At 42.6% G+C, this 27,304-nt stretch overlaps 1 protein-coding gene across 1 annotated transcript in view; it reads right to left on the minus strand.

The window, feature by feature from the left end:
• The window catches only part of dok7a (docking protein 7a), a 65,352-nt gene that overhangs the window by 17,509 nt on the left and 20,539 nt on the right, over positions 1 to 27,304 (minus strand). Inside the window, exons 4-6 of the mRNA XM_067401216.1 lie at positions 21,358 to 21,558; positions 4,607 to 4,726; positions 580 to 672 (exon numbers count right to left, since the gene is read on the minus strand). Coding sequence (XP_067257317.1) covers positions 580 to 672; positions 4,607 to 4,726; positions 21,358 to 21,558 — 414 coding nt within the window. The remainder of the gene's footprint in view (positions 1 to 579; positions 673 to 4,606; positions 4,727 to 21,357; positions 21,559 to 27,304) is intronic.

Genomic DNA, 27,304 nt, shown 5'->3' on the forward strand with positions numbered 1-27,304 from the left:
CAACATGCACTGACATATGTTAAAATATATCACTGCTATTTTTTTATCTCAAGATGCACACCAGTAATGTTTTTTCTAAGGCACATTTTAAAAAGTTACTTTGAACTAAGGCCTAATTCTGGCTTAATCTAAGCCCTGTCTGTGAAACCAGGCCATAAGTATTTTTTTTAGTTTATCATAAATGCTTCAGCTGTACACTTAACCATATTTCAAAGACATTACAAGTAATAATGAAATTACATATTAAAAAGTCCTACTTAATCACTCTAAAAATCAGCTAATTGCATTTAATATAAATTTAAACTATAATACATTTTCATGCAGTTTAGTGTCTGAAATCATTGCATTCAGTTCATACTTAAATGTATTCTTTAAAAGTATATTATTTCCATAATCAGTACTCTTTTTAAAAGTATGCTAAAGTGCACATCTTTTTTCAAAAAGGAAAGATCTGATGCTGTCATTCAAACACATAATAACTTCTACAGATTACTGAAGCTTTGCAGAAATCCTCCAGATTTAGGTTCACCGGAGTGACATCTTGGATATGGTTTTGGGGGTCTTGTGAGACACAGGTACCTGTGCTATGAGAGAGCAGACTGAGCCTCCTTTCCAGTTCCTCCGCTTCATGGTTTAGTCTGTCCTGCACTAAAGCTGCATTGACACTGGGCTCTGGAGACAGAGCAAATTAAAAAGAACTGTGAGAGACAGACAGCAAACACAAATACAGAAATCAAGCTTTTTGCTGGACACTCAGAATATGACATGTAAACAAACAAAATGGGAATGCTGTCTGACTTCAAGTGCTATTCCACTGCTCTTTTCCATCTAGGAAGTTAGAAATTTGTTGCCCATTCTCAATGGGAAAGTGCCCAAGCAACATTGCTCTGCAAAATTGCCCTGCAACATTGCTCAAAAAGTTGCCCCGTGTATCATCACCTTCATATCACATATCTTAGATTGTAAGGAGAAATTGATTGGAATTTCAGATTGAAGTGAACCTGCAATACTATATTGTACTCTTGGACTAAAAAGATGTGCAGTCCATTCAATGTTTGCAATTTTATTTGTCTCTTTCTTTTGTTTTTCTTAGAATAAACTGTTCCAAAATTCTCTATGCTCCAATTTTAAAATGTCATGCTTGTGTACTTTTCTCATTTTCCTAACCAAATGATAAAGCAATCCATTTCCATACATCCATAGATGGCTACCAAATGTCTTATGCAGCAAACAATAATCATAACTAAATGTTATTTATTTCTTCATTTTAAAGGTATACTATGTAACCTTTTTTTGTTTAAAAATAAGAAAAATTTAAATAACAAGTCAATTCATCATCAATCCTTTCTTCCAAATTAACGATTTTGCCTTACCCTGATTCACTATGACAAGCCTTGGGGCTGTCAAAATGGCTGAAAAACTAAATTCAAATTGTATACTTAAATATTACTAATATTCAAATTATATTCAAATTTAAAAGGCATAATTTCAGTTAGGGGAAAAAAGCCTTTGGCTTATCTCTTGAGGCTACAAGAGGGTGCAATGAGCAAAATATTAATCAAAAATAATTTAGTCAATTACATAAAAAAAATGATGAACAAAACAGCATCATGTATTTATGCAGTTTAATACAAAGAGCTGAAGCGCCATACTTTTTTGCATTTAAAAGCATGAAATGCAGTAAAATGGCAACAGTGCAATGGTCTACAGGCTGTTCACGTTCTTGAAGACATTATATAGAAGGCAAAAGACAGAATATTCTTTAGCGCATTGGGAACATGCATTTTGTAAAAAGTTTTGGCAATTGACTAAAACTGCAGATTCAGAAGTGATTAACATTCTGGAGAAGCTCTGGTAATTATTACATCACCCTTCGTCCCATATTAATCCAATCCTGTTTCGAGTATGGCTTAAGACGTTTTGACATTGACTACTAGAGAAAATCACAGCATCACTATTTAAAACTGATCTTGATACGAGGGTCAGTGCTTTTTAAAACACTTACTGATGTTGTATTGATTTTTGTCTTGGTATGTTGAAATATTTATAGCCTGACTGATTGATACACATTGTGTGTACGAGTAAACTGCAGGGACACGTTGACCGCATGTAAGGGGGTTACAGCAGATCGTCCCAGTGTTTGTTTAACACTTAAAGTGCTATTAATAGAGCAGACATGTGGATGAGATGGCAAATAGCCAGAGAAGCACTGACGCTGTCAGATATTTGTTGATCATCACCGATCAACAGGCATCCTAAGGGACATAATAAACACGATGTGTCTGGAGTTTCAAACTCATGCAAGTTTTCGGACTGAATTTAAATGAAAGCAATGGCCTAACATTGGTTGTCTGGGTATTTGTCTTCAGCTGATTCTCAGGGCAATGGCCACACCTGCTATGGTACAGGAACAGCTTTGCTTACAGTACAGTACTGCGAGAGAGGATGAGGTTACAGCGTTCTTGGAGTGATCAGGAATGCTCGCGTATATAAACTGTGACTTTGACCCCTTGATCTCCCGTCATCTCAGAATAGGAGAGAAGCTCAAGTTCTGATTGGTCAGGACGAGGTGTGAAACACTCTGAGTGGCTGGGCCGATATATAAACTCTTGTTAGCGTCTTATATGTCCCAGTAAAAAGCCATAGGGCTGATCTTGCATAAATTATACCAGGGGCTTTTATAACTAGGGATTTAAGTTTCAGAGAGAGAGATAGAGAGAGAGAATAACTAATCAATAAATTAAATTTAAATTAAAAAGTCAGCTTTATACATCGAACATTATTCTATTTAAATGATTAGTTCACTTCTGAATTAAAATTTCCTGATAATTTACTCACCCCTATGTCATCCAAGATGTTCATGTCTTTCTTTCTCATCTGGGATTGTGTAGAGCATTGAAAATGACTGATCGTTTTGCTAGACAAGCGATCAGTCATTTTCAAAGAAAAATAAAAAAATATATACTTTTTAACCACAAATGCTCATCTTGCACTGCTCTGCGATCCAGCACGCATGATGTAATCACGTTAGAAAGGTCACGCATGATGTAAGTGAAAGTACAGATCCAGTGTCTACAAAGCGAACATGCAAAGCCAAATTAAGAAGAAAAAAAAAAAAAAAAAAGGTAAAACAATGTTGTCAGACAATTTTGAAGTTGGAGGAGAAAATGAGATGAGTTTTTCACCCTACTGCAGTACTTCGTGCTACGTCACTCGTGACCTTTCTAACGTAATGTGTGGCAGATCGCAGAGTGGTGCAAGAAGAGCATTTGTGTTTAAATAGATTTTTTTTTTTTTTAAATAAAATGAAAGATCATTCCAAATCCTGGAATGTTTTCCTCAAAAACCTTAATTTGTTTTCGACTGAAGAAAGAAAGACATGAACTTCTTGGATGGCAGGATAAAAATATGTTAAGTAAATAATTTCCAGATAATATTTTAGTGACTTATTTTGGCTTCAGTACAATGACAAAATATTTTTTAGTTATTTAATTTTGTAAACAATGTCTTGTCTTTATAATATCACACTTGTTATTTTTCAAGCAGCATAAATGGATCTCCATACATTACACTCTTAAAAATAAAAGTTCTTTATTGTCATTGATGGTTCCATGAGAACCTTTAACATCCATGGAACCACTAAAGAACCACAAGGTTCTTTAGATTATTAAAATGTTCTTTACACTAATAAAAAAAAAATGGTTCTTTTAAGAACTAATCACTGAATGGATCTTTGGGGAACCAAAAATGCTTCTTCAATGGAATTACGGTGAAACCCCCCTTTTGGAAACTGTAAAAATACAGTGCACAAATAATAATAATAATAATAAAAAAACCTTTTAAAAGATAAATACACTTTATCATACTTTAAAAAAAAAGAGTACTTATTACAGAAACAATATACTTTAAAGGGGTATACTTAAGTGTGAACTGAATGTAATGTTTTCAGATGCTTATTTGAATGTTAATTGATTAAAATGTATTATAGTTTAAATTTATATTAAATACAATTAACTGAACTTTAGAGTGAACTTTATTGACTCACTTAAACAAGACTTAGGTCCTATACATATTGCTGTTGCACATTTCAATATATGTATAGGATCTAAGTCCTATTTACCGTTTAGGAGTATACTTATGTGTATTAAGAAATGGTCATAAAAGTGTACTGTCTTTAAGTACACTTAAGTGGCCTTTTATCTCAGTCATAATATTCTCTGCAAGTAAATCCTTTTAAAAATATATTTTTAAGATTTAAAGTACACTATAAAATGCAAACTTTTTTACAAGAGGATCATACCATAGATTTAATATTATAAAAATAAATAAATAAATAAAAGTTTGCCAAACAAACATCGAATGGTGTCTTAAAAAAGCTTTGCCTGAATGTTTACAAAAGCCTTCATGTCTGATGGTTACAAATTCCTTATGTAGTTTCTGAGACCATCAGAAAGAGATAGACAGATACAGCACAAAAACTCAAAACAGACAGACTAATCAGATTTTTATGCATAAAGCATGAAAGCTTTAAGAATTTGGTTCCAGATGAGGCTTTAAGCTGATATAATGATACATTCTGTACATGTCACAGTGATACAGCACTGACCTGGTAGCAGTGGCTTCAGTCCAAAAGGGCCTCTGGACGGGGAAATGCCACGAACAATACAGTCAAACAGAAAACTGATCTGCTCACCCTCAGCACATGACAGGAGGAACACGCCGGCCCCTACACACAAATACACACAGATGTTCAAGGTAGACAATACTGTCATCATTTACTCACATTCATCTCACTGCAAACCTGTATGATTGTCAGTCTGTGGAACATATTGGATCATTGATTAAGTTTACATGTACCATCATAATTCTATAATATATAATGATCTAATGATCATAAACTATAATGAGATGTAGGCAATATTTTGATTAAATTTAATCAACAATTTGAATATATTGATTTTGTTAAGCTCATAATCATATCAACCATAATCTTAGTATAAAACGTGGTGTATATTGATTTAAATCTCAATCAGCACTGGTGTATAACAATTTTTTGACGTGTCAAAGTTTCAATTGCGTAGCTGTCTATGGAGGGACAGAAAACTTTTAGATTTCAACAAAAAGATCTTCATTTGCATTCCAAAGATGAATGAAAGTCTTATGGGTTTGGAACGACATTAATAATTAATGACAGAATTTTCATTTCTGGGTGAACTAACCCTTTAATCATGATGAGGACAGACACAGACTGAATCAAAACCAAGGCTATATATACAAAGTCAAACTAAACGACAAAATTAACATCAGGTGCAAATCATAATCAAATCAATGAAACACCATGGAAACAAACTGATACACAGGAGATGAAGCCAACTGTAGTGGAAACCCAGACGGTGCAAAAAAGACTGGGCAATACAGAAGGTCCTAGAGACCAAGGTGGAGCCACAGGGCCAAGCTGCCGAGGTGAAGCCAGGTAGAGCCCTGCACGGGCCACAAATCTTGGCCCTAGCCCGGCCCTGGCCCGAGACGTTCAGGCCTTAGCCCGGCCCGTGTCCGTCAGTTTGTCAGAATGTTCGGCCAGAGCCCGACTGGAGCCCGTTTTTTTTTTTTTTTTTTTAAATCCTCTCCAGAACGCAGCCTTTGTTGCAGCCATTAAAATGTTCAGTTTTGTTTTTAATTGCAAAGTAATCGTAATCCTTTTCGTTTCTTTATTAAGTTAATTTAAAAAAAGTTTAGAGCACTTCTTTGTTTATTAAATCAAAGATTATGTTTTTAAAGTGACGACCGCAGAGGCCGGCAGTGAGATGAGCACGTTTGATTGATTTAGACTCTCAAATCAACACTTGTTCAATAAAAGCCATAGATATAAAACACTAATATAAACATATCACAATGTTAGTTTAAACATTTATTAGCACTACCACAGTAAAAAGCTACTTTTTTCAAGCTGAGGCAGGCTGCTCTGCTGCTCATAACAGCGTGCGGAAAAATAAAAAAAACAAAAACAAAACTGGCTTAAAAACAAACTTTCAGGTTGTCTTACCTTACAAAATCAAAATCAAAGCTTCACCACTGAACATGGTCATTTTATTTTCAAATGAAAAGCGAGACAACATGCTACAGCCAGAAGAACACTCTCATAGAGAAAGAGAATCGTGAGAGAAAAAGCACGGCATCCGCATTGGAAAGTTTTAATTAGGGATGCTCATAATTGACTAGTTAACCAAGAAGTTTGACCAATTATTACTATCGGTTAGATGGTTTAAAAAGAAAACAAACTTTAAACATATAGCCAGGCGCACCGTTGGCACAGGGGACGGGGGGTCAGGACCCCCGCAGTTTTGAAAAGACAGAAATCGACCCCCGCACTTTTGATAAGGGCTGCTTCAATCAGTTACAATATATCATCTTTTAGCTTAGGATATTTTCTTTCAAATGAGACCATTTTCACGTTTCTGTGAGCTTTTGTTCGTAAATAATTAACTGTTTTGTCGCAGATGTGAACAGGAAATGCGTTCTCGAACGGAGAAACACGCAATCTCCAAGCAATCGATCACAGCGTGCTAACGTTTTAGGACATGTCGATGGTAGGCTATATAAATCGTGGCCGAACGTTAGTGTTTGTCAATCAAGCCAAACCGTCTATTTAGAAACCGAGAAATTTAACACTTTAAGATAAGGAGGCTGATCTCTCAGGTTGACGCGCGAGCTGGCTTGTTTTGATTTCGGTAAGTACATCTAGAAAGTTAAAAGCATTGATGGCATCTATATAAGAGATATCTAAAAGCAAAACGAAAGTTATTGCCTCAACCGGCGACACAGTGGTCACAGACACCGGCGACCCGGAACGCAGTTTGGTCCCCCCCACTTTGAAAATGTCTCCTGCGCCCCTGCATATAGCTATAGACAACATATCCTATAAATGGTAGCCTATTCAGAACAGAACCATAACGAAAAATAAAAGAACATGTCTTCTACCTCTCTAATTCGGCACAAATCCAAATGTTTCCATATTCGTGAAGTATTTGAATGCTAAACTATTATTTAACTATTATTTATTATGTAAATTATAGGCTTTGTACTTCGCTCGCGTTCCAACAATACATCCTTCACATGTGCTTTTTAAGTGAGTCGATAGTATAGGGCTGAACGCCACAGATTGTATAGACTAGCCTATATATACATTGAGCAGTGTAACTTTGATTGACTGTATTTTATTTTGATAATAAACAGGCTGTGATGTCAAGTTAAAAATGTGAGAACTGATAGGCTATGTTGTGTATGTGCACAAGGCGCCGGCGCGATTTCTCCATTCAAGCGCTGCATGTACGCTACGTGTGAATACTCATATTCTGTTGTTTTATATGCCGTATTTGCACATGTATAAAACTAAAGCCTTGAAAATAACATTTTGGTATTTTTAATGGGTCACACCGAAATGAAAATCCCTAATTTTTTATCCAATTCTCACTCTTCCAGCTGCTGCGCTGAAGGTGAACTCTCTGCTACACTAAACATGAGGACGTGCGCACGCAGCCTCAGAAATGAGACGCAGCTATGGTCTCATCATGTTTCCGCCAGCACAGCACTGTATCTATGCATGTGTTTATTTTACCATCATCAGCTTCACATGGTTTATTTTAATTAATGGATGTCCAAAGTATTAAAAGGAGGAGAAGCCTAAAACAGGCCCGAGGCCCAGCTCGCCTCTGAGCTATGACGTGAAAATCTGCTGCTAAATCCATTGTTAGAGGTCCGTTCTTCTGTCATGGAGTGGTTGCAGTGGAGTAGAATTAAATCCAGGATTTATTTGCAGCAGGCTGTTTATTTCCCAAAATTTTAAACAGTACCAAACTCAGAATAAACACAGAAATGGAACAACTAACTTAATCATGATATGAACGGAATGTCCTGATGCCTCAGGGATCAGGACTTTGAGGGTGGGCCCCTCAGAGGAGAAGTGGCCCACACCAGGTCTAAGCAGGCACGCTTCTTCTCTGTGCCCTTGGGAAATCAATCTGCCAACCCTGCCACTTCCGTTGCCTCAGGGTGCAGTGGTTTGCAGCAAGGTCTTTGCCCAATGTCTACCTGGGAATACTGCGACACTGGGAGGTTTGCCCCCTTTGAAGAGGGTACTGGAGGAGTATGTTTATTCATCCCCTGCTGGTCAATCACTTCAGAGCATCAAACATACGACTCAAAATAAACCCTGTTCTTGGTGCCCTCAGAAAATCAGCTCAGTGTCTGCCTGAATTTGTTGTGACATTGCGAGGCTCGCCCCCTCCGAGGAGGGTTCTAAAGAAGTTTGTTGGGTTGTTTCCTCCTAGTCATCTACTTCAGGGCATCTGGCATAGTACTCAGGAAGAAAAAGAGGTCAATCTCAACTGATTTCCTAGATATATTTTTTGGCAGTGTGGAAGCTTCTGGCAAATGTGTCTCAGTGGGTCCTGCAGATTATAGAAAGAGGATACAGAATTCAGTTTGGTTCTTGTCTAACTCAAGGGGTCCTATCTACGATAATCAGCCCAGAGCAGGCTCAGGTGCTGGAACAGGAGGTTCAGTCTCTCTTCGTGAAAGAGAGGGGTTGTGTCCCATTTTAGATCTTTGTCAGCTAAATCGTACTTTGAGAATATACAGGTTCAAGATGCTAACTATCAGACTCAAATCAGATGCGAGGACTTGTTTTGTCATAATCAGGGCTTAAAAACGGGAAAAATAATAATAAATTGGTTCACTTCGAGCAGAATCAGTATTTTAACGTTCCCATTCAGTCGGTCACGTTCGACGTACGTCGGACAGACCGACGAATAGGAATCTCGCTAGAGAGGCCAATCTACTTCGAGTGTAACTAAAACGAGCCAATGCACATTGGCATGCAATCATATGCATCAGCTGCTCGCACAGCAGCGGGGTCGAAGTCCTCTCTTTTTCTGTTTTTGTTTCGTTTGCCGTTTTTGAGCAAATAGCTGTTTGACAGCGTCAGAAGGCTGTTCTCACGGCCGGTACGGTGCGCTTTTGAGCGCTGAAAAGCCGTTTTTACGGCTGGTAAGAGTGAGCGCCTTCAAAGAGAGAGAAAGCACATGACAGGCTGCACAATCCCTGTCTGTGTTGCGGTGGCCGTTCCCCTGCGTGCTTCAGCACTTCTAAAAGAGTAAAGTCCCTGAAAGAGCTTACACAAGTAGATTCGCGTCTTTTTAAAGACGACATCCTACTTGTGTTTCTGGATGCGATCGTTCCTGTCCTCACTGACGGCCACGATCACCGTTTCGCATGTCTGGGCGCGTGCTGAAATGATGTTCGTGGGTGTTCATGTTTTCATATGAGAACATGATCACGTCGACACGCCGGTCGTGACTCTTCTTTCTCCGGGAAGCTTGAGTCCCCTCTGTTGTTGGCCAGCTGCCGCTTGTGTGTAAAAGCACAGCCGCGGGTCTGCCCGACACTCTGGGAGACCATGGAGATCAACGAGAGCAAACCTCTCGCTCCTCTGCGTGTCGTGTGCCGTCGAGCTGCCGGGCTGCAGCGCGGGTTGTCACGGCAACCCAGCGCTCGTTCGGCGCTCTAGATGCGCGGTTCCCTTGCGTAATCTCCATTGTAGCGCCCTCTCTGGTGCACAAGAAGAGGTCTACTTTGCTGATATGGCTTGGGTGACATGAGGTTGAGGGGTTCCTTCGGGGAACCAACCCCCTAGGGCCCCTCCCTCTCTAGCGCATTGCAAGCTGTGCAGTTTCTGGATTGGATTGCTGGTCCTTTTCATAGGGGAACCTAGCATTTCATTCAGAGCTCCAGCTGAGGGACAGACGTCGATTGCAGCATCGGAGAGAGTGCTGTTATTCTCTGGAAATGAGGGTGACGCTGCCCACTGTAATGGTGTGTGCTTATGCTGACTCAGATTCAGAGTTTACAGCCATGCTTTCCTGGGTCTTCCAGATGTGCATGGAAAACTTGGCAGTATGGGGGTATATTGGTGCCATAAATATGGAATGCCAAAGGTGCCAATCTGCATAAGTTTTTCCTCTCTCACTACCCTCTTGGATGGGGTGGCTGTACACAGACCACACCCACCCTGCATGTGAGGCCAAGGTACTCTTTTTGCATGAGGGTAGTTCTGTGCTGGGGTTGAGCTGCGCTTGTTGACTAACCGTGATCAAAGTCACGGCGCAGGCCCTCAGCCAGACGATGTCCACCTCCGTGGTCCAGAAGTGCCCCCTGGCTTACCTTGTGAGGTGTGAGAGGTTGTCAAGCTAAATGCTTTCTCAATGCTCCCATCTTACGAGGTGGCCTTTCGGTGACACTGTCGAGGACTGAGCCCAGCGGTTCTCCTCAGTTAGCAGCGGATCGGGGGGCTTCACATGGCAAACCATTGAGTTCCTCTTGGGCCGCCCCTCAGTTTGCTCGTCGCCAAGGGTGTCGTCCCCTGCAAGAAACTCCGGCCCAGCAGGCTCTGCTGTATCCATTGCGGGGAGATGACGCCTCCCGTCTCTACAGCTGTTTAACTGGTTGGTGAGAATCACCCCTGAGACGGGCGACCCAGAGATGGGTGGGGCTGCTCTTCCACCCCTGGAGGAGGGCCAGGTGGTAAATCCTTTATTGGGTTTGTTTCTGTTCCGCCACTGACCCAAGAGGCAGCGGTACCCAAATTTTAAAGAGCAGTTCCTCCATTTCCAGGTCTGAAGAGGGTTTGGAGAGCAGTGGGAGGAGAAAAACCTCACCACTCTCATCCCCCTCTTCTGTCGCCAGCGGACAGCAGCGAGCAGCGGGCAGCCAAAGCCTCGACTGCTCCCTCTGTCCATCCGTGGAGCCAGGTAAGTGTTGCCTAGCACACTGTGACGCCGCTTCGGGCCGCCTCACAAAGAAAGCCCCCCGAGCCGCGTCCCTGTGTTCCACCTCGCTGCCCTGCTGCGGGTACACCGGTGGTACCTTTGGTCCTGCTTGTACGGTCTCTGCGAGCCGGGTTAGCGCTCCCCAGTCCGTCTCGCTGGCTCCTTCGGACCATCAGGGTCGGCTTTGCGATACAGTTCGCCCGGCTCCCCCCCCCCCAAGTTCAGGGACGTCTTCTTCACTACAGTGAAAGATGCCGATGCCCCTGTCCTGCGTGCGGAGATCGCAGTCCTACTGGCGAAAGACGCGATAGAGCCGGTCCCTCCAGCCGATTTGTCTGAGGTCTGGGCTCTACAAAAGCCCCTACTTCATTGTACCCAAGAAAAGCGGCGGGTTACGACCGATCTTGGACCTGCGAGTTTTGAATCAGAGCCTCCACAAGCTACCATTCAAAATGCTCACGCAGAAACGCATTTTCGAGTGCATCCGTCCCCGAGATTGGTTTGCTGCTATTGACCTGAAGGACGCGTACTTCCATGTTTCAATTCTTCCGCGACACAGGCCATTCCTGAGATTCGCGTTCAAAGGTCGAGCATATCAGTACAGAGTCCTACCCTTCGGGCTGGCCCTGTCTCCCCGCGTCTTCACGAAAGTCGTGGAGGGAGCCCTTGTTCCCATGAGAGAACAGGGTGTTCGCATTCTCAATTATCTCGACGACTGGCTGATTCTAGCACAGTCCCGGGATCAGTTGTGCAATCACAGGGATTTGGTGCTCAGACACCTCAGCCAGTTGGGGCTTCAGGTCAACTGGGAAAAGAGCAAACTCGCCCCGGTGCAGAGGATCTCTTTTCTCGGTATGGAGTTGGATTCGGTCGCGCAGATAGCACGCCTCACAGAGGAACGTGCTCGGTCGGTGTTGAACTGCCTGAATACATTCAATGGCAGGACAGCGGTCCCACTGAAGTTCTTTCAGAGGCTCCTGGGGCATATGGCGGCTGCTGCGGCTGTAACACCGCTCGGTCTGCTTCATATGAGACCGCTTCAGCACTGGCTTCACGGCCGAGTCCCGAGATGGGCGTGGCAGCGCGGTACATTCCGGGTGCCAATCACTCAGGAGTGCCGCCGAACCTTCCGTCGGTGGTCGGACCCCTTGTTTCTTCGGGCAGGAATGCCCTTAGAACAGGTGTCCCGGCATGCTGTGGTGTTCACAGATGCTTCTGCCACCGGCTGGGGTGCCACGTAATACGGGCATGCAGTCTTAGGGGTTTGGACGGGACCCCATCTGCATTGGCACATCAATTGCCTCGAGTTGCTGGCAGTACACCTTGCTCTGAGCCGCCTCAAAGGCCTGCTTCAGGGCAAGCATGTACTGGTCCGTATGGACAACACTGCGACCGTTGCGTACATCAACCGTCAAGGTGGTCTACGCTCCCGTCACATGTCGCAACTCGCCCGCCATCTCCTCCTGTGGAGTCGGAAGCATCTGAGGTCGCTTCGCGCCATTCATGTCTCCGGTGTGCTCAACCGTGTGGCCGACGAGCTATCACGAGCTGCGCTGCCAGGAGAGTGGCGACTCCACCCCCAGGTGGTTCAGCTGATCTGGAGAGAATTCGGAGAGGCTCAGGTAGACCTGTTTGCCTCACCAGAAACCTCCCACTGCCAGTTGTTTTACTCTCTTACCGAGGGGACACTCGGGACAGATGCACTGGCTCACAGCTGGCCCCGGGGCCTGCGCAAATATGCGTTTCCCCCAGTGAGCCTACTTGCACAGACCCTGTGCAAAGTCAGGGAGGACGAGGAGCAGGTCTTGTTAGTTGCGCCTTACTGGCCCAACCGGACCTGGTTCCCAGAACTCTCACTCCTCGCGACAGCCCCTCCCTGGCCCATCCCTCTGAGGAAAGACCTTCTTTCTCAGAGACGGGGCACTCTTTGGCACCCGCGTCCAGACCTCTGGAAACTCCATGTCTGGTCCCTTGGACGGGATGCGGAGGTTCTAGGTGACTTACCCCCTGAGGTACTTAACACCATCACTTCGGCACGTGCACTGTCTACGAGACGTGCTTACGCCTCAAAGTGGAACCTGTTCGTCGAGTGGTGCTCTTCTCGCCGGGAAGACCCCCGAAGATGCTCGATCAGAGTCGTGCTTTCCTTCTTGCAGTAGGGTTGGAGCGTAGGCTGTGCCCCCTCCACCCTCAAAGTCCATACTGCTGCTATATCCGCTTACCACGACCACTTAGATGGCAAATCTGTTGGTCAGCACGACCTGGTCATCAGGTTCCTTAGGGGGGCGAGACGGTTAAATCCTTCTCGTCCCCTCTCCATATCCTCTTGGGACCTCACTCTGGTGCTGAGAGCACTTCAGATTGCTCCCTTTGAGCCTTTGCTGTCAGCAGACTTAAAGATTCTGTCTATGAAGACTTTGCTGCTGGTGGCATTGGCCTCCATCAAGAGGGTAGGGGACCTGCAGTCATTTTCGGTCGACGAATCGTGCCTGGAGTTCGGGCCGGGTGATAGCCACGTGGTACTAAGACCCCGGCCTGGCTATGTGCCCAAGGTTCCTACCACTCCCTTCAGGGACCTGGTGGTGAGCCTGCAAGCGCTGCCCTCGGAGGAGGCAGACCCAGCCCTGGCTTTACTCTGTCCAGTCCGCGCTTTGCGACTGTACATAGACAGAACCTAAAGCCTCAGGACCTCAGACCAGCTCTTGTCTGTTATGGAGGCCAGCAGAAGGGAAAGGCTGTCTCCAAGCAGAGGATGGCCCACTGGATAGTGGATGCCATGGCCCTGGCTTACCAAGCTCAGGGCGTGCCCTGCCCGCTCAGGTTGCATGCTCACTCCACGAGAGGTGTCGCATCCTCCTGGGCGCTGGCTCGTGGCGCCTCGCTGACAGACATTTGTAGAGCTGCGGGCTGGGCGACACCTAACACGTTCGCTAGATACTATAGCCTTCGTGTCGAGCCGGTCTCCTCCCATGTTCTCGCCACAGGTCAGAGGCACGGAGAGGCCCCGGCTTAGTGTCGGCTTGCTGCGCTACATGCGCTTCTTTTCTCCAGAGAGTCCCTACAAGGCAGACCCTGTCGAGTCCTCCGATATCCCTTCGGCAGCCGACGTGGCGCCAGGCCTATACTCCGTTGTATCCTTGAGAACCGGGTTTAGGCTGGGTTCCATATGTGTGACCCTACGGGGATCCCATATGGTTGGTTCCACGGTTGCTCCTAAACGAAGCCCGTGTCTTTCCCTCTGGGAGAACCTACCCTTCATCGGGTTGGAGTCACCCCAGCTCTTCCATATGTAGCACAGCCCTACAGGGTTAGTCCATATGTACTTCTCCACATAACTTCTTCGGGGAAGGATGTGGCTTCCGCAGCGTTCCTTTCCCAGCGAAGGGTACGCTTTCCCAGCGTTATCCAATAGTCTCACTGAATGGGTTTTGGGGAACAGCAGTGATCGACTCTCTCTGTGTTAGCCCTGTCCCACCATCCTCAGGCAAGGGGGTTCAGGTGGCTTACAACAGAGCGCTGGAAGGGGGCAGCTCCTGTGGCGCTTTGGTAGGGATTCCTATTCGTCGGTCTGTCCGACGTACGTCGAACGTGACCGACTGAATGGGAACGTCTCGGTTACAAAGGTAACCCTCGTTCCCTGAAGGAGGGAACGGAGACGTACGTCCCGTCGCCACAGTCGCTGTACCCCGCTGATGCTGCCGCCTATCCGGTTCGGCTCCTCAGCGAAAACCTGAAGATGCAACGCACCTGCTGCTCATTATATACCCGCGCTGCGAGGCGAGCAGCTGATGCATATGATTGCATGCCAATGTGCATTGGCTCGTTTTAGTTACACTCGAAGTAAATTGGCCTCTCTAGCAAGATTCCTATTCGTCGGTCTGTCCGACGTACGTCTCCGTTCCCTCCTTCACTGAACAAGGGTTACCTTTGTAACCGAGACGTTTTTGTTCTGTGTTCCTTCTGTAACATTATTTTTCCAAAAATGGTTTGATTGGGAAAAAAATGCAGATTAATAATATTATTTTTTAATTTAATTTTATTAGTCTATACTTTATACCATGGCTTGAACTGAACTTTATACTAAGAGCTTGTGAATAAGTACAGTGTTTTCTTTATTCAAAAGACAATGTATATAAAGGTTAATGCTTTATGTATTTGAGGAGTGGAGAAGAGTGTATTTGCTGTATAGTCATAGCCAATACAGCCTGTGTGTAACACTTTGTCTTTTATAACACAAGCTTTTGGCTGAATATATTTAACAACAGTAAAAACTGAGTACCTACATACAGCTACAATAACCTTTGTAACCTGTAAGTTGATAAAAACTTAATGCAATCCACTTACTGCCTCAGATACTAGTGATACCTACTGCCTCCACTACAGAGAATCTCTTGTCTAGGGGTGGTATGGGGCTCAACTATGATGCAGGCACGTTTGTCTCCTGCTGGTATTCAGTCAATTCTCTCAGCTATAGGTGAGATCAGGCTAAGCCAACCCGACACTGTGAAACAGTTCCAGAGACTGTTGGGACTCATGACAGCTGTGTTCAACGTGATTACTTTTGGCCTTCTGGACATGAGACCATTGCAGTGTTGGCCCAAGTCCAAAGGGTTTTTCAGAGGGGCAACCCATTTCACATCACCAGGGTTAAGCGCAGGTGGCTTTGTGCACTAGTGATGTGGAAAAAGCCTTGGTTCTTGTCCCAGAGACCTGTGTTGGGGGCCTCTTGTCATTGCAAGATACTAACGACAGATGTGTCCCTCACAGGCTGTGGTGTTCCTCCCGAGTTGAGTGGTCCTAGACAGCCACATAAATTGCCTGGAGATGATGGCTGTATTTCTAGCTCTGAGGTACTTCCTCCCAGAACTCAGTAGTTCTTTCCCATTAAGACAACACATTGGTAGTGTTACACACAAATCATCAGAGGGGTCTGCAGTCATGCCTTTTTACACCAGATCCTCCTGTGGGCTCAGTGCAAGCTGCTCTCCCTGAGATGTAGTACTACAAGTGGTAACTAAATACATTTTTTAATGCAGAGACAGTATGTTAAAAGCACATGTTAGTTCATATTCATGGTGTCTCAAAATAGCACAGTTGAGTACACTTAGATGTTCTTAAGATTATCTTACGATGTCCTAAAGAATAATTTTTAGTATATTAAGTGCAAAATTAGTGCACAAAAGTAGAGCACTTTAGGTACATTATGGAAGTGTACCTTTTTTTTCATCTGGGATGATTCACAGATGATTCTCTCTCCTGGACATCTCTCCTTGGGAGATTACTGTCAGGAGGAATCCTCTGTCACAGGCCAGGGGCACAATCAAAATATCACCCTTGGTCAGAGATGTGGAAGTTGTGGGTTTGGGCCCTGAGGGGGATCATCTAATGAACCCTGGTCTATCAACTAAGGTTGCTGAGTCCCTCCTAAACCCTTGAGGTTCCTCCACAAGGAAACTGTACATCTTAAAGTGAGGAGTCTTCTCTTTATGGTGCAAATAATGCTTCAGGGTAGTAATTTTTCCCGGTTCATCACTGAAGGTTTGAAGTTTTCTTTAAGTTTTCTACACAACATTTGGAAAGGTCTGAACTACTGGGAGAAATAAGTGTGGTCAGAACCAAAGACAAAAATCAAACTTTTGGCAAAAATACCACATGCCATGTTTGGAGGAGAAATGGCGTTGCATATGACCCTAAAAATACCATGTTTTCAAGGTGGAAGCATCATAGTATCGGGCTGTTTCTCTTCTCATGGTACTTGGCAGAATCAATATTATTGAAGGGATGATGAATGGAGCCATGTACTGGGAATTCCTGAGATGAATTTGTTGTCATCCACCAGGATGATAAAGATGGGACTTTGGTGGATGTTTCCACCAGAACAACAATCCAAAACACACTGCAAAGGAGAGTTTGAATTGGTTCCAGTAGGGATGGGAATTTATCCAAAATTTTGTATTCGAATATTTGGGCTAGAAAAAAACGAATATTCAAATATTCGTTTATTTAAATGAGGTTAAACGAGAAAGACGTTATTGTTTTATATTCATCAATATTTTGTAACCATTTCTGAACAAGCTTACAATTAGGCAATATACACAACAAGCTTACATTAAGCTTACATTATGTCTGAAGGTTTTCTTTTAGTTCAAAGCATTAAACAATATGTGTAAACAGAAAATATTAAGAACAAAAGCATTTAATCTCAAGCAACACGAACGGGAGCGCCAGTTATTGTACAAAACGTACATAATACACTCGAGTCAGTATATGATTATCGTGTTTATATTGTTTCACATGTTCATGTTGAGAAAAACAATAATATCCACATGCTTGGTTGAGAAAACGAGCCATGCTGAAAGACGTTGCAGAGACACAAAGATAATAATACATAACTGTGTGCTAAGCTAAGTTTCTAACCGTAGCACTTTGTTTTCTGTTCGTAAATATATCTCCCTCGACGAAACTTAAAGGAAGCATACGTCTCAAAATTATTTTGCTATCAGATAAGTGATCATCTTGGCTCACTCGGGGATAACTTACAGCTGCGTTTACCTGTCGTGAATGCAGTGATGGACAGCTGTCTTTCCTCACTCGACGGGTATTTAGATTTTATGTGCTTTCTCATTATGGTGTTGATATTATGATAACTCTGTTTCATTAATTAATTTGATCAAAAGTTATTCCATTTTGTAAGATCATTTTCATCTAAGTAATTCCAAACTTTGCGAGGCAGACGACAACATTATGTGACGATCAAATAAAATAAACTTTAACACGCTCCACAGCGCCACCCGGTGCATTTAGTTATAACGGCGAGTTTTAGTGCTTAGGATTTATCATGGATTCACTGCATTTACAGACAGCAAAGCAACATAGTAAAATTCGAATAGTATTTTTATTTTTCGAATATTAATTACAGAACGAATATTCGAATATTTGTGCACATCCCTAGGTTCCAGAAGAAGAAAATAAAGTTGTTAGAATGGGCCAGTAAATCACCAGACCAAAACCCAACAGAGCCTTTGTGGAAGAAACTGAAGATCAAAATTCACAAGAGAGACCCCCAGAATATTCAAGATTTAAAGTTTGGTCATACAGGATATGCCTTGAAAAAAGGCATTTCCACCAACTTTTTAAATACAATTCCAGTTAGTGTGTTCAATACTTTTTTCCTGATTCATTTCCCTTTATTACACATAGCTGTTTTATGGATTGTAAAATTATGATCTATTTGTCTAGATATCTTTGATAATTTGTGTAAATATCGATGTCTATTCAAAATGTTATGTGAAATTCTGCATTGGAACCATGTTTAATAAAAAAAATAAATAAAATGTTAACGTATTCAATACTTATTTTACCCACTGTAAATGCAAATGATACTGTCTTGATTAAATAAAATAAAGTTTTTGTCAGGTTTTATGCATATGGTGGTGTGTTCTTTATGACAGTTTCTTTCTAAAATTAGATCCTTTCTAAAAACAAACAAAAAATATTGCAATCTATTGCCTTTCTTACAGTATCGCAATATATCACAATATATTGTATTGCAACCCCTGTATCGTGATATGTATCATTGGCAATACACAGCTCTACTATATACACATACATACACACACACACACACACACACACACACACAGCCGACTCACCTAGTTACCTCAACAGTTTTCTGTATCCCTCTGCCACACCGATTCCTCACTAGTTCCTTTTCCCAGCCGGGGATACTCTGGGTTTGGGCTAAATTACGAAATCGGACCCTCGCCTTGGACAAATAAGCTCATTCGATAATTTTTAAGTGTGAACTCGTGAAACAACTCACACATGTAACGGGACATTATTTTCTTATTTATTTATTTATGAGAGTAGACAGAAAGCACTTGTACTACTGTATTGTATACTAGCACTTGTACAACCTTTACATAAATTTAAGAGAAAAGTTGGGAACAACAATTATGGGACAGGCTATAAAACTGTCCCACATTCCAAGGATATTCTTTTAAAACAGCACACACAACCAAGTTAGTTGTCATTCTAAATGTTTAAAGAATGTTGATCTAAGAATATTTTTCCAAACATTATGAGGACATTTAAAAAACCTTCTACAAACAATGTATAAATAATGTTTTTATGATAACTTCTTGAGAACATTATTGAAGACCAGATAACTTTGAAAAAACATTCTATTAATATTACTGGAAGAACTTGTGTTCATATCTTTGAGAGAACCTTGACAGAACTTTAGCCAAAGTTATGAGAACGTTCCCTGTTAGCTGGTAAGACCACCCAAAACCAGCTGACACTTCACAAACACACAAACACTGTCAGCTGTGACCACACACACACAATCACAATTAATCAAGTAAAAAAACAGTTTTGAATGCTGTCACAAACCAGTGCCTCCATTCAGAGCATCTCACTTGTGGGATTACAAATTTCTAAAATGTTATATCTAGGTTCCAATGTAATAGTATATAAACTGAAAACGTTGTGTACATTGTGTTTTACATTTTGAGGTAAAGATGATGACATCCTAAGGAGATCAAGTCAGGCAGCCCAGGTGTCTGAGACATTAACCTTTTGTCTTTATGCACTTCCTGACCATTTGGCATGACAAGCTCAAGGCACAGCTGTGCCTTTGTCTCTATGATAATGTGAAGGTATAGGCGATACTGTCAGACTGATTGGATTAGCACCTATGTATTTGAATGACACTGTTATGCTGATTAGATCAGGGCTGGGGAAATGCCGGGAACGGGCTGATTCCTGCACTGCATTTGCATGCTTTGTTTAGATTGTCTCCACCTATACTGTATGTATCCCCCTCCCTTGAATGTATATAAACTACAAAGTATTACTGTTTTAGTTAGACTTTGATGACTACAGCGACGCACAGTGCGTTTCTCAATAAAGAGTAACTTCTGCTTGAAAGATATCCCAACATCTCCTGGTCTCTGCTTCGACGACACACTGCGGCACACTGAGCAAAATAAGCATTCCTAAAATCTCATTATAAAACACACTAACAGTAGCTTCAGCCCGATCTACATCGGTTTCAACAAATGAGTGTAAAAACGAGTTTTAAGATTGGATTTAAAAGCAGGAAGTGTTTAGGCCTGCCTAACATGTAGAGGCAAATTATTTCAAAATTTTGGGGCTGTGACTGCAAAAGCACCCTTTTCAGCTTGTCAGCCTTGTTCAAGAGTATGGAAGCCAGGAAGCCAGTGAAGGGAGGCCAGTATGGGTGTAATATGTTCTTGTTTGCATTTCCCTGTTAACAGAGGAGCAGCAGCATTCTGTACCATCTGCAAACGTTTGAGGGAGGCCTGATTGATCCCTACATAAAGGCCATTACACTAGTCAAGGCGGGTCGAGATAAAAGCATGTATAACCCTTTGAAAATTTTAAAAGACAGAAAAGACTTGACTTTGGATAATTACCTCAACTGGAAAAAAGAGTTAATTTGTTTATCCAGTTTAAAGTCACTGTCCATTACACCCAGGTTTTTAACAACATGATTTTATAGCACTCAGATCCAGGTAAGGGGCTCGCCAGGTCCAAATACTATGACTTCTGTTTTCCCTTCATTGAATTTTAAAAAATGTAAAGCCATCCAGACTCTAACATCCTCAAGAAAGTCCAACAATGGTGCTATAGAGTTTGCATCTTTCCATTCTAAAGGCAGATAAAGTTGTGCATCATCTGCGTAACAATGAAACGAGATGCCATATTTCCTTAAATGGAACCTAAAAGAAGTATATATAAAGAGAATAGGGTAAGCCTAAGAATGGAACCCTGAGGGACTCCACACAAGAGAGATGCCGAGGCTGACACCCCAAAGATCCGAGATCCCCAAAGCAGACCGAAAAACTTCTGTCAGGCAGATAAGAACTGAACCAATCCATTACAGTACCCTTAATGCCAACACAATGTTCCAAATCTGACAACACATCTATAATATTGTTTGTTGGAAACAACAACATGGAAAAAACAGACAGACGGATTCAGCTGATGTATTTTTCAGTCGATGGATATGCATTTTGGTTTCCCAATGTGTTACAACAGCGATGATCAAAAGAAGATGAACAAAACAGTCACTATTTGTAAACAAATGTTCAGTGACGTGCCAAATGCTCTATGACCAGTCATTTATGCCGTCATCACCTGGGTGTTGACAGTGCGCGAGTGCTCTCTGTGTTTAAAACGAACTCATATAATCACCTTGCTGATCACCTTGTCGAGTTTTATTTTATGATAATAACCAGCAGGATGTACATTATCGATTATGTATGTGATACCATATATATACTAAAGGTTATTTTATTTCCAATATAAAAACAACAAACTTGTATTTCAGACAAAATTTTAATAGTTGTATATTTTGTACTTTTAAAAAAGTCCCAAAATAAGCCAAAGCATCAAACTTTACATGTCACAAAGCAAAAGACCATGATAACTAACCAAACCATGAAACTGCATTTTATAAAAAGGCTAAAAATAATTAGCCTTTTCATAATTATATTGGCACACTCACAGTAACCACAGCGTGTTCCTCCCTCAAACACAAAGCCATTGTTGACCGGCCCGTATCGCCGCAGGTCCAGCAGATTCCAGTGGCCAATGATGATGGCTGGCAGGTCTTTAGCGATGACCAGGACATTGTTGCATAAATGCAGAGTCGCTGCTCCGCTTTCCAGTTTAGTGCCGGGAAGCACAGAGACGCTGAAACTGTGGACTGACAGAAGAGAAAACATTATTTGCATGTACCATTCAATCAGATGTAAACAATAAACTGATGGACAATTAAGTGATGCTTTCCTGTGCAAAACTCACAATATGTTAGAGTGTGTTAACCAAGGTGCTATGGATGGTTGCTAGGTGACTTATAGGTACTAGTTTCAGAATAATTCAGGATGATTGCTTGGGCACTGCAAGGTGGTTACTACGGTGTTCTTTGTGGTTGCAAAGGCGTTGCTAAGTGATTTCAAGGATGATTTGTGTGGTTGTTAGTTGGTTACTAAAATATTTTGTTAGATGCAAGGGCATTGCCAGATGGTTACTGGTGTATTATGGGTGGTTGCTAGGTAGATTGTAAAGACTTCTTGTTGCTAGGGCATTGCTATAGGTACTTTCTATGGTATTTTGTGTGGTCTCTAGGGTATTGCAAGGGAGTTACTAGGACAATGATAGGTGGTTACTAAGTTATTTTGGGTGTTTGCAAGGACAATGCAAAGTAGGGTATTGACAGGTGGTTGCTGTTGATTGCTAGATATTTTCTAAGGAATTCTGGGTGGTTGCTAGAGTGTTCAGGGTGGTTGATAGGTTTGTTAATAGGGCTGCAAGATTTATCGCATCATACGAAAAATAGTATTGAACTTAAACGTGATTATTTTTTTTATGCGCAGCTTGTCAATGAAGTATGGCTCAAAATGCTAAACCATCTGAAAGCACTGCGAGTGTGAGTCGCTTATAATGTACATTTGAAAAAGCAACACGCGTAAAACACTGGAAGGCAAGCCTGCAATCTTTAGCCAAAAAAACGTAACGGCTAATGCTAATACTCCGCCTTTGGCGGTACGCAGGGAAGGAGACCAGAGGCTGTTTTGTGAATGGATGTCAATGGATGAGAAGCTTCACTATGCTGATTAAACAGCTTTGTGGGGAAATAGCTAATCATTTAATTAATCGACAGCCTGTTCGCTAATCTTCAACATGTTTTACACTAAACAATACTTTCGTTGGGAACAATATGTAGATTTTAGCTTGATAAAAATGTATTTTTTTAAGAGAAGGCAGACTAGGGAATGTTGCGACAGCTAGGACTCATTTACGGCATTACCAACAGCAAATGTGCCGCGTTACTGTTTAACAGATAGATGTTGTGTCAAAGCCACTGGAAGGCAAGCCTGCAACCTTAAGCCAAAAAAGCGTAATGGCCAATGCTAAGGCTCCGGCTGTAGCGGTACGCAAGGAAGGTGTTTTGAGTGGCGGCCACTAATATCACTGCAATTAAACAATAGGCTGAGAGGTGCCGAACATGATTAAGTTAGCTGTTATGCTTTCTCCAATGGTAAGAGATTCAGACCCTCTCATCTCCCTATAATACCTCTGGTATTATAGATATGTCCATAGGGATTTTCTGGAATAACAGGTGTTATCTACTGCTACTGCAGGGCATATTTAGAGTTTCTGCACAAGACCGCCCTCAGGCTTTCAGATGGAGAAGCATTTACTATTGATCACAGAGCCGTACAGCTCTGACAAGCTGCGCATGAAATAATCACAGCCTTTGCCAAATCGTGTGCGGTTTAATCGCGATAAATCATGCAGCCCTAGTTGTTAAGCATGCTATTAACACCATGAAACAGGAAGTTGTTGTAACTCATGCATACAATGTCCAATCTGCCTCAAACTTCACATGTTTGATAAGAGTATTGGCCTTAAAACATTTACATGCCCATATTATTTTAGTCATAGCGCCCTCTATTGGAAACAGAAAGTGACGTTTAACACTGTGATGCACTATTAGCAACATACTAAAATATGCCATTGAATGCTAAGCATGCTCAAACATGCTAGAAACACTTACTAAGTGCTAAAGTATGCTATTAATGCCTGAAACAGTAAGTTGTTGTAACTCATGCATACAATGTCCAATCTGCCCCAAACTTTACATGTGTGATAAAAGTCCTGGCCAGGACACATCTACATGCTAAAATGTAGGTATAGCCATAGCACCACCAGCTGGCAGCAGGAAGGCTGGCAAATGCAAATGACTTTGACGTAGTCCTCCTATATTTACCTACTGAAATGTATTTTGCCCTCTGTGCTCTGTTTTCCTAAAGCCACCAGGTGGCAGTGGCACAGGTGTGAGGACCCTTTCATCACTGCTTGCAGCTTTGCAGTTTTTTATGATTGCTTAAGCACAATTTTAAAAACAAGGCTCATTTTGTCAAAACACTACACACAAGTCACAGATCCACACACACAAGTAGCAGAAAACTAGCCTGACTTCGTCATACTCATATTCTAGGCAGAATGTGAGTCTGATACTGCTCCATTGCACTTGAATTATGGGGCGTGTCTTAACCGAACCAGTAAAAAAAAAAAACCTCTGCACTCAATTGGATAGACCAGGGGTACTCAATAGGCGGACTCCGGTCCGTTTCCGGACCCAGACACGGTTAAATCTGGACCGACGCCAAAACCAACATGCTATTTTAATCATAATCCAAATGAGTTTTCAGTGCAGTGAACAATTGTGATTCCGCGCTATATATCTTTGAGGCTTCTATTCGGTTTGGCTGCTTCATCTATGTCCGATCATATCAGCTGTAACTGCATCGCTATAGCAACGTCACTCACTCAAGTCAGTCAGACTTATCCACCGGTCACGTGCTCTGGGCCAGGCAGATAAACAGGCAGTCTCATCATTTGCGAGCAGTGCAAATATCGGTAACCGTTCTTTTTTTGCGGTCTAAAAGTGAAAATGGCGTGCTCAAAGCTGTCTGTTGATAAGAAAAGAAAAGTCGATTTTGAAAACCGCGAGTTTAAAAGTGAGTGGACAGAAAAATATGCGTTCGTGCTTCCCGTGGGAAGCACAAAACCAATGTGTTTAATCTGCAACGACACGGTAGCAATCATCAAAAGTGGTAATGTGAAGCGCCATTACGAAACCAAGCATGCACATTTTGAACAAAATTTCCCTCAGAACACAGAGTTGAGGACAACAAAAATAAACCAGCTGAAATCAGCCTATGCAGCTACAAGCAGTGTAATAGTTAGATCAGCCACACAACAAGAGCGGGCAACAGAAGCCTCACTAAGAGTAGCATGGGTCCTGGGAAAACACAAGAAACCCTTCTCTGATGCTGAAATAGTCAAGGAGTGTATGAGTGAAGTGGTGACTGCTCTGTTTGAAGGGACTCAAAAGGATGAAATAATCAAGAAAATAAGCCAAATACCCTGTTCTGATTCCACTGCGGCAAGACGAACTGAAATACTTGCTGATGATTTGCTTGAACAACTTAGCTCTGCTATAAAAAAAGCCAAATTCATTTCATTGGCTGTGGATGAATCCACAGACAACACAGACAATGCACAACTCATGGTCTTTGTCAGATTTTTTGATGAAGAAAAGGGAGAATTTCATGAAGATGTTTTGGGTGTCACAAACCTCCATGGACACACAAGGGGGACGATATTTATGAAGCAGTGACACAGATGCTTAGAGACAGAGAGATAGACCTGAAGCATGTTGTTTCCATTGCTACTGATGGAGCGCCAAGTATGATTGGGAGAGAGAGGGGATTAGTGGCACGCTTGAGAGCTCACCACCCTGACCTCATGGCATACCACTGCATAATTCACCAGATGGTTTTGTGTGCCAGCCTTGGAGAAAGGTACATGGAAGTCATGACAACAGTCATGAAACTTGTCAACTATCTGAGAGCATCCTCTGCTCTGCAACATCGTTTGTTGCGCTCATTTCTAATAGAGGTGAATGCAACATTTGATGATTTGCTCCTTCACAACCACGTCCGGTGGCTTAGTAAAGGCAAGGTACTGGAGCGGTTTTGGGCACTGCGGAAAGAGCTGGAGACATTTCTGTTGGATCAGAAGAGTGCAAAAGCCAAACCGTTTGTGGATTTCATGAAGAATGAAGAGGAAATGGAAATTGTTGCTTTTCTAACTGACATTACTTCCCATCTCAATGACCTTAATATGAAGCTCCAGGGCAAAAACAGCACAGTGTGTGGCCTCATGTCAGCTGTCCGTGCTTTTCAGAGGAAGCTGGAGGTTTTCAAATGTGACTTAGAGCAGGACCTGCTTCACTTCCCAAGACTTTTGGATCAGACTGCAGGAAAACATCATCATCACAATTATGCTGAATTCCTGGACAAGCTGATCAAAAATTTCCAAAGTCGCTTTGAAGATTTCCCTCTGGGAAAACAAGTCTTGCTGTGCATTGAAAATCCATTTCTTGTCAAAAATATTGCAGAATTTTCAACTGAAGCCACAAAAGTCTTCCAATGGGCCAGTGCTGCTTCTCTGCAAACAGAGCTAATTGAGCTGCAAGAAAACCTAGCACTGCAGGAATCTCACTGTGACCCTGTCACCTTCTGGACGAAGATGGTCACTGCAGCAGGTGTTCCTCTCCTGCAGAAGATGGCCCTTCAAATTCTCACAATGTTTCCCTCAACATACTGCTGTGAATCTGCCTTTTCAACCATGAACATGGTAAAAAACGCATACCGCAGCACACTCACCAATGAACACTTACATCAGTGCCTCCGCCTGGCCCTCACACCTTTTATGCCCAAGTTTAAACAACTGGTGGCAAAAAGAAGGTGTCACCTTTCACACTAAAAGGCCTACCATGTCGTTTTTTGTGTATAGTTCGAAACTTCTGGGGATTGCCTCTGTTTTTTTTGTTGGTGTTCTCTATTTGGAATTTGACCATCACTTTTCTGGACCTCAGACTAAATGGAAATTTGGTAAGTGGACCTTTCAAGTTTATATTTGAGTACCCCTGGGATAGACCTACAACCAATCAGAGCAACGCAGTAAGTGACGTATGTTGAACTTGTACTTAAACTTTTGCCGAATCGCGTTGGAAGGACGGCAAACACATCTTTCCCATCGACAAATGCCTTGATTGCGGATCTTTGTTCGTCTTTTAAAATTAATGCGCTGTCAATTTCTTTTATTACAGACGTGATAGCGGAATCTAAACATCTTCTCCAGCTGCAGTCATCGTTGGTGAAAACCGATTCAACCCAAACGCTCTTTGATGACGTGAGTGGTTACGTAACCGCAGATAGCCTGTCCATCATCGATTAAAGCCCGCCCTGGCAATTTGATTGGCTCGGCCTTCTGGAAGCCGAGCATAATTACTCCACAATGGATCGAGTCCAGACCGAACTTCCCGTCCAAAAAATGTTGTGGGTGGGGTTCGGGCTGGCACCCAGGCTAGCAGAAAACTTCAGTTCTTTTGCAAAATGAAACACTTCATTCAAAACTTTACATTCATTTAACAAAACGTCTTGGGTTACGAGTGTAACCCTTGTTCCCTGAGTAAGGGAATGAGACGCTACATCAGTGATGTGATGGGAATCCTCTGCATTTTTGTGTTCGTGAAGCACTATTGTATCCAACCAATGAGAGAACGTGACGTCAGAGGCGGGCGACGTCGCGGACCGGAACCTATAAAGCATGCCCAGAAGCAAAGAACGCTAGCTTCTGTGATATGTCTGAAGTAAGCGCTCCAGGCATGCTGGAGGTACGGCAACGTGATGTAGCGTCTCGTTCCCTTACTCAGGGAACAAGGGTTACACTCGTAACCCAAGACGTTCCCTTTCGTGGGAACTATCGACGCTACGTCAGTGACGTGATGGGAACGCTGTCCCCACTACGCCGTGCCTCCGAGTGCCTGGCTGCTATCTTGTAACATCAAAGCACCCGGGGTACTACTCACATTA

Source organism: Chanodichthys erythropterus, chromosome 11 (genome assembly GCF_024489055.1).
Source record: "Chanodichthys erythropterus isolate Z2021 chromosome 11, ASM2448905v1, whole genome shotgun sequence".
Lineage (NCBI taxonomy): Eukaryota > Metazoa > Chordata > Actinopteri > Cypriniformes > Xenocyprididae > Chanodichthys > Chanodichthys erythropterus.